Genomic DNA, 15,207 nt, shown 5'->3' on the forward strand with positions numbered 1-15,207 from the left:
ATGCAGCAATAATCCTGCGAGGTTCAACACTCTACCAGCGTTTCTATGTTTGTATACTAGAAAGAGAATTACAACACTCTAAGCTTAGAAACTTGGTGAAAAATAAACAAAAAAAAAAGGTAAATCCCTATTTTATATTTCTTTCTCCAAGTGTTGTGAACATTAAGAAAGAGACAATACAATACTAATCCTCAGGAGGAAAGAGATTCAAGGTCAGTGCTGTTTATAACATTCTTTTTCAACTCGTGTGTGTGCACAGAATTCTAGAAGGTTGAGAAGACCGAAGTATGCCTGAGTGCTTAGAACATTATATTTTAAAATGTTTGTCAGAATCAGAATCTCTTTGTTGTCTTGCCTTTTTTCTCTTCTCCTGATTTCTTCTGCCCCTTTTCTGTTCTTTCCTTATGGATGGCACGTACAGGGCCTCATGGAAGCTCGGTGGAATATGCTGCCAACCCTTTCATTTTTCATAAAAGTTAGAATCCAGTGTCCCCTACCTTCACTGCTTCATGACAGAAGTCATCAATAAGATTAACAAACTTGCTAATCAAAATACTCTCGTCTTCTTAAACTTAATCGCCCCCCTCTTGGTGGTACTGCTGTCACTGGTAACAAAGTAGCAAGCCCTAAACATTATTTCATGGCCATACAAGGTTTTCTTTCAGATGATGGGGCTTTTATTGCAAAACTGTTTTAAAAATTAAGAAAGTGGAGAGTATCTGTCGCATGCAGATGTTAGAGAAAAAATAAGAATCTGAAGAATTCACAGTTATACAAAAGACCCCTGTATATTGAAATGTGGACAGGATAGGGTATCAAAAGGTATAAGAATTTGATTGGAGAAGAACTGACTTTGGGGTTGCTAATGTTATGTATCTATCGATTAGCTTATATATCCCTCCTAGAAAACTGTGCACTGGGATTTTTCTATACGTTTCCATTGGGTGTGGCATAATTTACAGCAGAGGTGGTACATTGGTACAGGAATAATAAATAACCCTGCAGAAATGGAAAAACTTTGTATATCATTCAGCCTCAATATAAATTATATTATATATTGAAAATGAGCCAAGACTAACTTCATGAAGAATTATGATTACTTGGTCTAATTTTTAAGGACAAATCCAAAATGAGCAGCTTTTATAGGTAAAGAAACTTCTATCCTGAGAGTTCTGGGAATATTGAATCAGGCTGCTTTAACTAGAATTCCAATTTAATTTAAAAATAACTGGAGACATTTGTGAAAATCTTTTCCAAAGTCTAGATTTTATGAGTCTATACATTGTAAGCTAACAAAATAAAGAAGAAGCAGAGGAAGAAGAAGGAGAAGGAGGAGGAGAAGGGAACAAAGGAAAGCAAATGGTGCTCTTTTTTCCAAATAAGCATTGCTATTGTTGAGAACTTAATGGGAGTGTTCTACAGTATGATACAACTCAAGCAGCACCTACGGCACACCAGTACAGCCCTCTACACTTTCTCTCCCCCCCTCCAGGCATCAGTCTTCATTAGATCCTGCACCGAGGTGGAACCCAAGCCATGGAAATAAAGGAAATATGACCCTCACACTGGACAGTTTGCAATACTTGTCAGAAGCCCCTGAGAACAATTTAAGTCAAAGTGATATATGTTGTCTTCAGAGTGAAGGAAGCATCTCCTGGCTATGGTTCCTTTGGCCTGACACCTCAAGGCAATTGCTTTATAAGCTTTCTTGAGAATGAGCACCTTTAGCAGGTTGTGGGGACTGTTTTCAGTGGGAATTGATGACCATGATTAGAGTTAGAAATATATTGAACATTCATTCAAGCTTTGTTTCTTTTAATACATTTCATCCTCTTAGGTGAATAACCTTTAGCATTCAAACTAGCCCAAAGCATAGAGTGTACAGCTCACAGCACAGTTAACTGCTCCCATCCTACCCCACACCCACCCATCCATACACATAAACAGATAAAAGTTAAGACTGGCATTTAATATATGGAATCTATTCATAGGCAGATGCATGAGAAATAGGATATCTCTATATTTCAGTAAAGCCATTCAAACTGAGTTCTGATTTTTAAAAAGTCCTCATACATCTTGCATATCCGCATGTGGATGACTCTATTCATCACAGAAGCTTGCCACTTTGCGGCAGCAATCAGTGTGTGTTTTTGTTTCAAAGAAGTGACTGAGTGGATCAGGGAACAACTTTGCTAGCCAGATGGCAACAATTTTGGACAGATTGTGCAATGGGTATCAATTATTTTTAATTAAGCTAGCTTCCCTCAGCCCAGACAGTCTACCTCTAAAGCAGATTTCTGAGTGATGTACAGGGTGACCTTTTGCTGATGGAAGATGAATAATAGCTTTGAAGATTGAGCACTATTACCCGAATTCCAGGGCCACAGACATCACTGCTCTATCCAGTTGTGAAACCACACGAAAAGTAAGTATGCATGACTGTGATGGTATTTTCAATTCAATTAAAGCCACAGGTAACTTGTGTTCATGCGCCATGGGGATGACACACTCAAGGACGGGGTATATAAATGCCGTGTGTCCAAGCAGGATCATTCAAACTCTGAACGTTCTTCTCTTCAAAAACTTCTCTCTTTTCAGCATGTCCTGCCAAAGCTGCTCTGGAAACTTCTCCTCCCAATCCTTTGGGGGCCACCTGCAATACCCAGTCTCTTCTTGTGGTTCCTCCTATCCCAACAATGTCTTCTACACCACTGACCTCCAAACTCCCATCACCCACCAGCTGGACTCCTCTCTCCACAGTGGGTGTCAGGAATCCTTCTGTGAGCCCAGGAGCTGCCGGACATCTTTTGTGACTTCCAGTCCCTGCCAGAGGCCTTGCTGCCACCAGAGGATTCCAGTGTCCTACAGACCCTGCCACTCGACTTTCTCAGGATCTCTGGGCTTTGGTTCCAGGGGCTTCCAGTCTTTCGGTTGTGGCTACCCAACCCTGGGCTTTGGATCCCGTGGTTTCCAGTCAGTGGGATGTGGTACTCACACTTTCTCATCCCAAAATTGTGGGTCCAGCTTTTATCGCCCAACCTGCTTCTCTACTAGAAGCTGCCAGTCTGTTTCTTACCAACCCAGCTGTGGCAATGGCTTCTTCTGATTTCACACTGGGGAAATTAGAAATGGAAAAGGTGTCTCCCACCTACTGTGTTAAGAGTCACACTGTCTTTTGATCTTCTGTCTATGCTAGGAATTTGACTTCTACCCACTCCTATGAATCCCTGTAATCAAAACAAGTATTTCGTTTTCTTATCAATATACAGACCTGTAAAAGTCAAACGTAGTTCTTTCCTCCCGTATCTCTTAGTAATTTCTCAGTCTGTGAATGCCTTAACTTTTATGAAGGAGAAAGATGTAAGTTTAAATAAAAATATGCATTTGGACAGCTGCGCATCTTGTGAATACCATTATTGCTTTCATCTTCTTGTCAAAACTACATCAAAATAACTCCTTAAGCTTTTTCATATCTTGCACTTACCATTATAATTTTAAAAAGGAAAATCACCCTATTGTATTTGTAGAATATTTTTTTCAATTTTTGTTTCTTCCATCTGTTAAAACTTTCACACAGTGAAATGAAGAAAACGTATCATTAGGATGGAAGACCGACTTTCTGCTATGTAAGGAATTATAAATCAGTATTTTGTGCAAAATATTTAATTTGGAAGGAATATTAGGTAGACTGTGTCATATAGTATTGGAAGAGATTATCTAGAAAAATTCTAAAATATAAGCAAAATTGCAGATAAATAAGAAGTTGGATGATAATGAGTTAGGTGAAAAATAGGGTGCATTCACTCCACTTTGACTGTCAGAAAAAATTCTGAATGAAATCTCTAACACACACAATAATCCCTAAAAAGTATAATGAACATTGTTCATATATTAATTATGTATTTTGGGATGTCCCAAATACATACATTCCTAGAGGAATCACTATGAAAGTTGGAGATCATTCAGCCTCCAGGCTCACCAGGTGCTGGTTTTATTCTGGTTTTGTCTCAGCATCCAGTATTGTTTGCTAATTGTCTCACAGTTTTCCCTTTCCTGAGAATCAGCAGGAACTTCATCAGCATGCATAAGGGCTGGTCTAGTGAACCAGGAGTTTATTTTTGCTATGTGTCCATCTAGTGGGGTTCAAGACTGAGGTAAAATTAACTATCTTTTGTTAGACTTAGGATCCAAGAAGTCTTCATTTTTAAAACATTCTTCTAAAAAAAGAGACTACTTTTCATTCAAAGGTGGCATGCATAAAGATCACGGTGAGAGAAATTATTGTTATAATATGCAGGACAGTATGCTCATTTAAAAAGAAGACCTACATAAAGTTGGGTCTTTCTTGTTACTTTCCAGGGTTTATTATGAGCAGGTCCATGCGCAGCAAGACACAGTAATACCCATTACCAACCAGTAGGTGGAGGTAGTGGGGAAAGTTAGGTGTACTTGAAGTGCAGGCATGAATTTATACTGTATCTGAACACGTAAAGAGTAATCTAAACCCTCTAGCTACGGTGGTGTGAGCATGCCTCATATCCTTAAATACACAACTACTTATTTTATTATTTGAAACAACATCTAGAACTTGAAACTTTGAAAAGTGATTCTTTTCAAAAGCAATCAGTTAAAAATGCATTTTAATGTACAGAGAGTTATATTTACATTACCAGAAGAGGTTTCTTGTGAGCGTACAACTTGCATAATAATTGGATGACATTCCCATGAGAGTAGGTGCCATCATTGGAAAGTTTAACATGTAATTTTATTGAAGACACATAGTGTATGTGTCAACCGGATTAGAATAATGGGCCTGGAGAATGCCGCAGGGCTTAAGAGAAAGTGCTACTCCTTCACATACTAGAACAGTTCCCACATCTGGGGACTCATAATTGCCTGTATCTGCAGCTCTAGGGCCATCAGACCCCTCTGAATGTGTGGTGACTGCCCTCATGGGCACATAGCTATAAACAGAGCCTATATATATATGTATACACATGTGTGTGTGTGCGTGTGTGTGAGTAGGTGTGTTATAAATATTTATTTGTAATTATATAAATGTATTTATATTTAATTATACATATAATTTAAAATAAAATAAATGTTTAAAAAGGAAGAATAGCAATTACATAAAAGGCCGATTTAAACAGAATGTGCCACACCTGCATAAGCCCAAGTCAGAAGAAATTAAGGCATGGAGAAGATGTGTAGACACATTTTTTACCCCAGTCATGCAATAATTGCCAGTTGTTAGCTGGTGGACAAAGAAAGGTCAGTTTATTTACTTATTTTTTTTTTTTAAGAGTGTAGCCCCTGGTCAGGTGATCATACTTCAGTGGTAAGACCAAAGATTTGCAGAACACAATTTGCTCTTGGATGTTTTTTAAGGACATAAGGTGGATGGATAGGAAAGGAGGTTGGATTTTGGGACAGTTGGGGAATGAATATGATCAAATAAAACTTTGGAGTAAACAGTCTGAAGGAACTAATTAACAGATGGCGATTGCTCAGTTTGGGGAGACAAAAAGTTTTGTTTATGAATAAACTTTGTACACGACTTTACATTTGTTTTAAGACCTCTTCCCTAACATAAAATTAGTATTTTGTGCTTATATTTAAACAAATAAACATAAAACTAATAAAAGATGCAAGCCCATGAAGAAATGCTTTTCCCTGTTGGACTGACCCTGGGGTAGACAACTCTGAAAGTCTATCCAAATGTCCTTGAATGTAAGGAATACAAGTAAATATAAAAATAGATGTTTGCAAACAAAATTATGGAAGCAGTCTTACATGTCATGAGCTCCCCAAAAGAATCCGAGCAAACTAAAAATAAAGGATACAATACACTGAGGTGTCAGCTTGCACAGGTTTATTAGATTGAAATTTTAATTTTCAATAGCTCTTGGATGAAAACCAAAGAGAACATACATAATTTTTCCAAAGTGAGGAGAGAAAGGAATAATTTTAATTTATTCACAAGTTACAGAATCTCCCAGAAATTGAAAATCTCAGAAATAACAGACAGAGTAAGAATGGGTAGGTAAGAAAGCAATGACTGCAGAGCGTAGATATATTGTTTGAAGATGCTCAACAGTAGACTTCATGGAGGATGTTACCACAGGGTGGTTTATAACAAGGGTGGCAGGTACTACCAGGCAGGTGAGCTGGATAGCAGAATCTTAACCCATAACTCTGGAAAGGGACGCCAGAGACTCTGCAATACAGCGATTCAAGACCACTGGGTCCACAACCCACTATGTAGCACCCGCTAGATCCACAATCCAGGGAATGGAAATGGCTGGGCCCGAAGCTCAGAGACCCAGCACATGTCCCCTGGCAGGGACTGCAGGGTGTGGAGCTCCTCCGGTAGGAGCAGGCTGTCTGGCAGGGACTCAACACCACATAGGATCTCTGGCAGTTGATGGGCTCAATGCAGATCTCCTGACAGCCACTGTGTAAAGAGGATTCCTCCTGGCAGGTGCTGGGAGAACAGCTAGTGGTGCTGTAGACCAGGTTAGAAGAGCCACAGGAGCAACCTGAAGAGGGCAGGCAGCGCCTCAAGGAGGTGGAGAAGTTTCCAGAGCAGCAGTCACAGGTCATGTTGACAGGAGATGTGAGCTCAGCTGGATATACCTGAGAGGATCCTGAGTTTGAATGTAATCTGTGCAGAGCTGGGTTTATATATTCTCAGCAACAGGTGTGGTACTCAACAGCGTAATGCTTGTCCTGTGTGTTTTGTCCTTTACAAAGTGCAACTCACTGATTTCTCTATAATTATAGAGACATTTGAATGTTTTTTCTGCACAGTACATTTATGGCTGTTGTAATTTCACTGTAACAAAGGACATTGAGCTATTCCTATTTCAGAAATGCCATGATTATTTTACACTCAAAATTACTTCATCATGTCCAGGAAAATCCTTTTTCCTCTTGACACACTTTTTGTGCATTTTGTCACAGGATGCTATGAGGAAAACATTTTTCTTTAGAGGGTATGGAATGAGAGTAACCACCTTATATTTTGTTGGTGACTTGGAAACACCTCTTCGGGCTTGATGTGGGACCTACTGAAGATGAACCCTAAAGTCACCATTCTTTCTCATGTTTCAAATTATTTTCTGTGATTTAAACAACATAACTCAACAAAAGGATAAAAGGAAAAAAGGGGTAACATAGAACCTAGGAAGAGAGAGCGGCAGACTGATTGATGACTGGAGCTGTGGTAGCAAGGGACAAACTAAGCCTCCCAAGTGGGAACTTTGGACCCATTGAATCGAGTTCATCTTGTAAATGCCCAAAACATAAGACAAGGAAATAAATTTTAGATCCAGCACATCTGACTTGGTGCTTGATGTATCACTGGTGTGACTGTGGAGATCTCATTTCACACTGGTGGGATTGTGGTGATTTCACCCCTGCCACCAAGAGACACAGAAGTTTAGTAGAATGTGGACCTTTCTGCTGTTTTTACAATGTTTGGGGCAATGACTGAGCCCAAGAAAGACAAAGGAATCTCAGGAAACTCTGCCTGCCAGCTTTAACACATGGTACCCCAGTGGCCTTAAGCAACAAACTGAGCTTGTATAATTCTTGGGGAAATTGTCTCTTCCTTCTAAGCCCTCTTAAGGAAAAAGACAGAAGGAGAAATACAAAAATATGAATATATTAAATATTGCTTAAACTATTTTGACTGTAAAATTTATTATTTTATGGATGTCAGCGATTTCAGATGAATGCTAATCTCTGGCATACCTAATATGGCTGGCAAAACTATTTTAGCTGGTTACTTATTTTAAAAACATCTGTGAATTTTAATTTGGACACTGGTTACCTGGTATCTAAGTAATGTCTGCTAAACAAAGTTTTAGCCCCTAAAAATTTTCTTTTTCTTTTTTTTTTTTTTTTTTTTTTTTTTTTTGGTTTTTCGAGACAGGGTTTCTCTGTTGCTTTGGTGCCTGTCCTGGAACTAGCTCTTGTAGACCATAGACCAGGCTGGCCTCGAACTCCCAGAGATCCGCCTGCCTCTGCCTCCCAAGTGCTGGGATTAAAGGTGTGTGCCACCACCGCCTGGCCCCTAAAAATTTTCTAAAGGGTAAAAATAAAATAATAGATGTTATGTTCATTGGATATCAGTAGAAAAGAAAGATATATTCATATGCAAATTTCGACAAATAAAGTTTTATTTGTTTTAAATCAGTTTAACTCAAGTCAATACTATGATATATATATATATATATATATATGTAATGAGATATAGAGCACTTTTACGTGTGAGCAGCTAATATGATGCTCCCTTAGAAAAATGAGCATCTATAAGAGTGAAATAAAGTTTAAGTTAGATTTTACAAATACACAAACGTGTATTCCATATGCATAAAATATACACAGACATAAGCACACATTTAATAAAATGAATTTCCTGTTACTTTGTTTTAAAATAAATCATAAGGTCCTCATTACAACTTTTTATTTCTATTGTTTGAATAATAATAAAATATATAAGCCATGATTAAGTATATTATCGTATCAAATATAATAAAGTGAAAAACTTAAGAAGCAAATTTTTGTGACTGTTTTGAATATGTTAGTCAGTAGATTTTTAAATAAATTATGACATTGCACTAATCAAAGTATAATTTTAAGATATTTTAAAAAGTGTATACCATCTATACTTCCAATAAAAGTCTTTCATTACTTTGTCAATAATTTTATTCATCTCTGCCTTTTATATTACTTTTTAAAAATGTTATGCATATTTGCATTATGTCTTTACAATATTTGCATACCTGGTGCAGTTCGAGGCCAGAAGAGGGTGTTGAATTCCCTGAAAACAGAGTTATAGATGGTTATGAACCACCATGTGAGTGTTGAGAATTAAATCCAAGTCCTTTTGAAGAGCAGAGGGTGTTCTTAGCTATATTGCATGATTACATTTGAGTCTTTGTTTGATTGATTTTAATTTATAATTGTAAATTTTAATAATCAAATCATGTGCGTGTAAGCAGAGGACTCAAAGAAACAGGAAATGTCCTTGAGATCTATTGAGAGTAAAACTGACAGCCTTGGTCAGTGGGAATACCCTGTGTTAAGATTGGCCGTCCGCATCCCTCTCCTTTTATTTTCTCTAGGCTCAGTCATTCCTTAGAGTAGTGGATCTTAATCTTCTTAAAGCTGTGACCCTTTAATACAGTTCCTGATGCTGTGGTGACCCCCAGCTGTAAAATTATTTTACTGCTTCTTAATAACTATAATTTTGCTATTGTATTGAATCATAATGTAAATATATGATATGCAGGATTACTGATATGTGATCCCAAAAGGTCACAACCTATAGGTTGAGAATCACTGCTCTAGAGAGAATTTATCTACAATATTCTAAACAAAACATGTGCAAATTATGTCAAGAGTAAAGAATGGAGATTGTTCTGGAAATCATAGAATAAATATTAGTGTAAATCAATCATGACATTCCTGTCATAGGAACAGCTTATTATATTTGCTATTATGAAAATCACAGCAGCCACAAATACACTGTGCAGAAACATGCTCAAGTTCAATTAAATTAACAGATTACTTCTGAGTTGCACATTTAAAAAGTTGAAAGCACAAAAATATGACAAAAAAAATCCTGCTGGGTACTATACCAACTGCTGTGATTATACACATGCATCTCCCCACAAGGTAACACTGAACTCAGAATCTTCTCAGTTGTATCCAGCTGAGTTCATATCCCTATCGATATGTCCTTCAAAGGCTTTTTTGGAATATTCACTACTCTCTTCATTAAGTGTTATCTGCTCTCCTTGGGTTCCTGGTGTGTCTCTTGATAGCCCAGTAATTGTCTACAGCACTACCAAATATTCTCTCAGTACCTGTCAACTCAAGTCCTCTCTGTGCAATGATTATTAGATGACCTGTAGTGAGCCAAGATGCTTCCCAAAGTCTTATATGCTGTCTACCCCTGTCATATGTCCTGCTATTACCATAGAACATCATGACTTACAGCCCCTGTGAGAAAACTTTAAGGTGGATTTCTGATCTTTTGTTAAAGGAGCTGCCATTCCAGATCCTACGCCTGTGAATCTAGTAGTTTCAGATCTCTGAATTCTGGAGTTCCTGGCTTCCCTTCCACTAATTGTATGTCCTATGATACCCATCCTATATGACTTTTTGTACTAACAGCCTCCTTATTACAATCCAAACTGAAGAATGGGCTGTATGGCATCAATTACTAGGTCTTTATATTCTTACAATATTGAAGTCAAAGTCTCTAAACCCTTAACTAGTGCTTCCACAATTACCCCTACTGCTAACAGTTTCTTTTACATCTTCACTTTCTGTCAGATTCTAAAATGAGATAAGTGAGTAACCAAATTATGCCTTATTTTATCATTGAATAATTTGGCACAATTTGACTCCACAATATATTGCTCCTAATATTAATATTTTGCTCATAGCTTTTGCCTTTGCAGATTTGAATGACTAATTAATTATAGGTATGATTGTTCAATTGGGTTGAAAAATACATACATTGTATTGTGGTATATTTCTTATCCAGAGCAGCCAATTCCTGGAAGACGGTCCTTTGTTTCTGTAGACATTACTCAAAGGCAGTGAGTATTGCTCAGATTTGAGGAAACTAATTTCTGCTCATTCAGAGAAAATAAGTAATAAGGACATAATCAATTAAAAAATAAGAATGAAATATTATAGAATTCTCAAGATGTTTCTTATACACCGAGAAAAATTAATATATTATGTAAATGTAGATTATCATCCAAAAAAAACCAAACCTAAAAATTTTTAGATAGACAAAGATTGTATGTGAGAAAACCATAGTTAAGGAGTTTACAAAAACCTCCTAATACTTCTCCTAGGCTCAGCATTCAGCAGCCTGAGAGCCAGGTTTCCTAGAAACTTTGGTTATATTTTATTACTTAGTCTCAAATGAGAATTTAAGTTAGAGTCATGGAAATGATTTTTTTGGCCTATGATCTTGGACAGAAGGTGTTACTATACAAATAAATAAAAAGAAAGAATAAAGTAACATCTTAGAGTCATTTATACAAGGCACAACTGCGGTGCAATACTCTAGAGATTTTCAGGCACGTTCTGGAGAGGCTCTTGGAACTTTCTGCTCAGGGATCTGATGATACAAAGGGAAAAACATTTCTTCATCAACTTCTATCTTTTACTGGTTAAAGTTGTGTAATTTCCTGCATTCTTTCAACTGTGTAATGGAATAAGAATAGGTGGAACCATTTGTTTTCCTGGTATGAACTTCGAGATACCTAAGTACACAGCCAAAGAAGTATTGTGAAAACTCTAGGGAAGATATTCATAATATGTTTGTAAACCTGCAATAATGTGCACCATGTCATCTATGGGAGTGTTCGACATGAAATAAAGTAGTATGAGACAAAGATTTTCATCTAGCTTCAAGACACAAAAGAGAACAAAAAATTATTAACAGTTTTAGACTGAAGAAAAGGAGGACTCAAAGGGGGTTTGAAGCTGGCCTGAGTTTGTACACCAAAGCCTAGTAAAAATGGAATTTTTGAAGTTATCTCCATTCTTTGTTCTTTCCTGAATTATTGTTTTCTAAATATATTTAATTATTGGTGTAATCAAGTCTTTTGTCTTCTTGCCATAATGGAAATTGTCTCATATGAATAGATGGAGTCAATTGCACCTATCTCATTATCCTCATGGAGAGAATTCACAATAAAATATATAAAAAAAGAAATACCAAAAGAAAAAAACTATGCGTAGGTAAAGAGTTTTAGGGAAGTTAAAAATTTATTTCAAAATAGTTTTGTAAACTATCATATTAAAGGATTGATTGGTAGGAAAACATTTGATGAAATCTTAAAATAAAATTTCAAGAAATCTTGAGTGATACTCTCCAACATATGATTACAAATGTCAGAGCATTCAGTTTTAAATTCAGTGCAATAGACACTTGGGCTGCCTCCATTTCCTGGCTATCATGAATAGCGCACAAATGAACATGGATAAAACTTATCTCAGTACGAGGATAGATATAAAGCACATACAGCACATACGATATGAAATACATAGGGCACATACCCAAGAGTAGTATAGCCGGGTTATATGGTAGGCAGGTCTATTTCTAACTTTTCAAGGAACATCTGTAGCGACTTCCACAGTAGTTGCACCAGTTTGCAATTCTAACAACAGTACATAAGTGTTACCTTTGCACCTGAATCATGTCAGCATTATTGACATGTTTTAAAAATCTTAGCATTTCTGAGTGATATAAGCAGAAACTTCAAAATAGTTCTAATTTGAATTTCTCTCATGGCTAAGGATGTTGAAAAGTTTTAAATACTTTGCTTAACCATAAAAATTCTCCTGTTGAGACACTTTATTTACTTCCATTCTGCATCTTTTATTTTGTTTTTGTTTCCTTGGTACTTTTTGTTCTTCTTCTTCTTTGCATATTTTTAATACTACCCCTCTGTCTGATGTACAGTTAGGAAAGACGTTCACTCTAGTCTGTCTCTTCTTTGAAACAATGGTTCTTTTGAAGGGCAGAAGTTTTTTTATTTAGTTTTAGGAGTTTCTATTAGGAAATTGTTGGTCGTCATAACTGCACTACTGGTGTACTGTCGAGATTAAGTCCTAAACTGAAACATAGCTCCTACTTTCTCCACTAACATCCAAGGGCTCAAGTCTTAGGTTGGATGATTCACTTAGAGCTGAGTTAGTCTTTGAGAAGGATGAGAGGTAAAGTTCTAATTTCATTCTACTACCTACAGCTTTCAAGTTTTATCGGTGTTATTTTTTTGAAGATGCTATCTTTTCTCCAACGTGTATTTTTAACCTATTTTTGGGATAGTGGGCTTATATCTAGGTTTTTAATTGTATTTCAGTGATCAGTTTTCACAACTGAGATCAGACCAATCCATGAACATGGGAGGTCTTTCCATAGTCAAGTATCTTCTTTAATTATTTTACTCAGCGTTGTAGAGTTTTTGTTGCACAAAACTTTTTTTTTTTTTTTGGATTTTTCGAGAAAGGGTTTCTCCGTAGCTTTTGGTTCCTGTCCTGGAGCTAGCTCTTGTAGACCAGGCTGGCCTCAAACTCACAGAGATCCGCCTGCCTCTGCCTCCCGAGTGCTGGGATTAAAGGCGTGTGCCACCAACGCCTGGCTGTTGCACAAAACTTTTATATTTTATGTTAGTTTTTCACAGGATTAAAAAAAAATCTTCTAGGATCATTGTCAGGATTTTTTTTTGTAAGTTCATCCACTGATGAATGGGTCATGAAAATATGGTACACTTATACAATAAAATATTATTAAGAAAAATGAAAATGCAAAATTGGTATATAAATGAATGAAGCTGGAAACAATCATTCTGAGAGAGGGAATAGAAAGCCTGAAAGACAAACACTCATGTTTGCATTGAATCTTTAGAAATGTGTGTTTGAATTAGAATACTTAAATAAGTTAGAAAAACAGTAAAGGTCAATCAGGAATGCTTCTAAAAGAGAGGTAGTATAATTCAGATGGTAATAAAGTAAAATGGGGATATTGGAGAAAGAAGTATTAAGAGGAGTGATGGGCAGGAGGATAAGGAAGAAGGGGATGTGGGAAGAGATAGCTAAAGCTAAAGACTTTTTAAAAGCCAAATAGAAATCAACTACTGTAGAAGGTACACACACACACACACACACAAACACACACACAGTTTACATACAACAGGGATTCAATGCCCCTGCTAGACAGCATAGGCTATCATATATAGCTCAGTGACAGGAAAGTGTTACCTCTTTCAGAGCTGTTGGTGAGCAGACACCCTGGAGCCCCAAACATTAAAGGTTAATTGTCATTGTTCCTGGTTATCCTCAAGACCTTGATGATGAGACTATATTGCTAAAGACAGTACATACTTGAGTCAAAGATCATGAAACAATCATGTTTCTGACATGAAGCTTAAACTTTAGTGTCTTGTTTTCAAAGACCTCGAAAGTGACATCCATGTGCTCTCCACCAACTATACGTTTTATTTTCAAAATTGCACAGAGAAGATTTGATATATTTAGTCTTCATCAATGTTCTTCTTTCTCTAGAATCTCTCAAAAGAGAGGGCCCAGGAAAAAGATAAATGGCCTGAACACCTATGCAGACTCAAGGTGTTTACATAGTAGCAGAAGAGGGAAACTGGGTTAAATTGGTCTGTAAAAGGCTCCTAGAAATCGTTTTATATCTTCTAGGCTCAGTCGCTATCTCATAGCAATCCCTGAGGAGCAAGTTCTGCATAAACCTTAGTCGAAAGATCCATATTCAGTTAAATGTCTGTAACTTAAGGTATAAGAAGTGGAATCCCACTGCTGAACAGACAAGAATCCAGGGCTACCTTAAGCAGCTTGTCAGATGTACTGGATTTCAAATTTATTTAATCCTATCAACTACTGGCCATTTACCCTCTTAACCCCCTTCTAATAGTGCAAAACTTAACACTTGTGAGCTACCTCAGCTTCTCCCTTACTACCCCAGTCTTTCTCTACCTACGTTCACTGTTATTCAGTTTTTCTTTTTCTTTTCTTTTCATCCTCAACCCCCTTCTCTCTTTTTCTCTATGTGTGCTTGTCCCTCTTTACTAGAGGAGGAAAATCACACAAAAGGATAGTAAGGAGTGAAAAACATGGGATATGTTTGAAAGTTTTAGAAACGATGGTGGTGGTAATAGGGTTAATCTTTAATAGGTTCCAGTCAAGCCCAATGTGATGCTACCAATTTGTGAACAAAAACCTAAGTTGCTTTTGCTCCATACCACCTGAAGAAAAATAGTTCCTCAAAAAAATTCCAGTGGGAAAAAAAAACACACACACACACACAATAAGTACGTCATGAGGAAAAAGAACATGATAAAATGATCTTTGGTGTCCAACAATCACAGCACTTAGGACACAGCGGTAGCTGACGGCCTTTTGCTCTAACAATGAAGTTACAACAGCCATAAATATACCTTGAGGAAACTATTCATAAGTAGCTGCTATTACAGAGAAACTTGCGAGTAGCACATTTTTAAAGGACAGAACACACACAGGACAAGGAAGACCATATTGGGTACCACACCTATTGCTGAGAGTATATAAACCCAGCTCTCTACAGGGCGACATCCAAACTCAGAGTCTTCTCAGTCGCATCCAGCTGAGCTCACATCTCCGCTCAAC

At 37.1% G+C, this 15,207-nt stretch overlaps 2 protein-coding genes across 2 annotated transcripts; one reads left to right on the plus strand and one right to left on the minus strand.

Moving 5' to 3' along the window:
* Positions 1–2,599: 2,599 nt before the first annotated feature.
* Positions 2,600–3,106, plus strand: LOC121465263 (keratin-associated protein 14-like). The gene has a single exon (XM_041678449.1). It carries the CDS (start codon positions 2,600–2,602, stop codon positions 3,104–3,106), a length of 507 nt encoding a protein of 168 aa, XP_041534383.1.
* A 2,984-nt stretch (positions 3,107–6,090) lies between these two features.
* On the minus strand, positions 6,091–6,603 carry LOC121465300 (keratin-associated protein 13-1-like). The gene has a single exon (XM_041678527.1). The coding sequence runs from the start codon at positions 6,601–6,603 to the stop codon at positions 6,091–6,093; it is 513 nt and encodes a 170-aa protein (XP_041534461.1).
* Between the last annotated feature and the right edge of the window lie 8,604 nt (positions 6,604–15,207).

This window comes from Microtus oregoni, unplaced genomic scaffold (genome assembly GCF_018167655.1).
Source record: "Microtus oregoni isolate MIOR12 unplaced genomic scaffold, Mior012 000030F_ref0000283, whole genome shotgun sequence".
In the NCBI taxonomy this organism is placed as follows: domain Eukaryota; kingdom Metazoa; phylum Chordata; class Mammalia; order Rodentia; family Cricetidae; genus Microtus; species Microtus oregoni.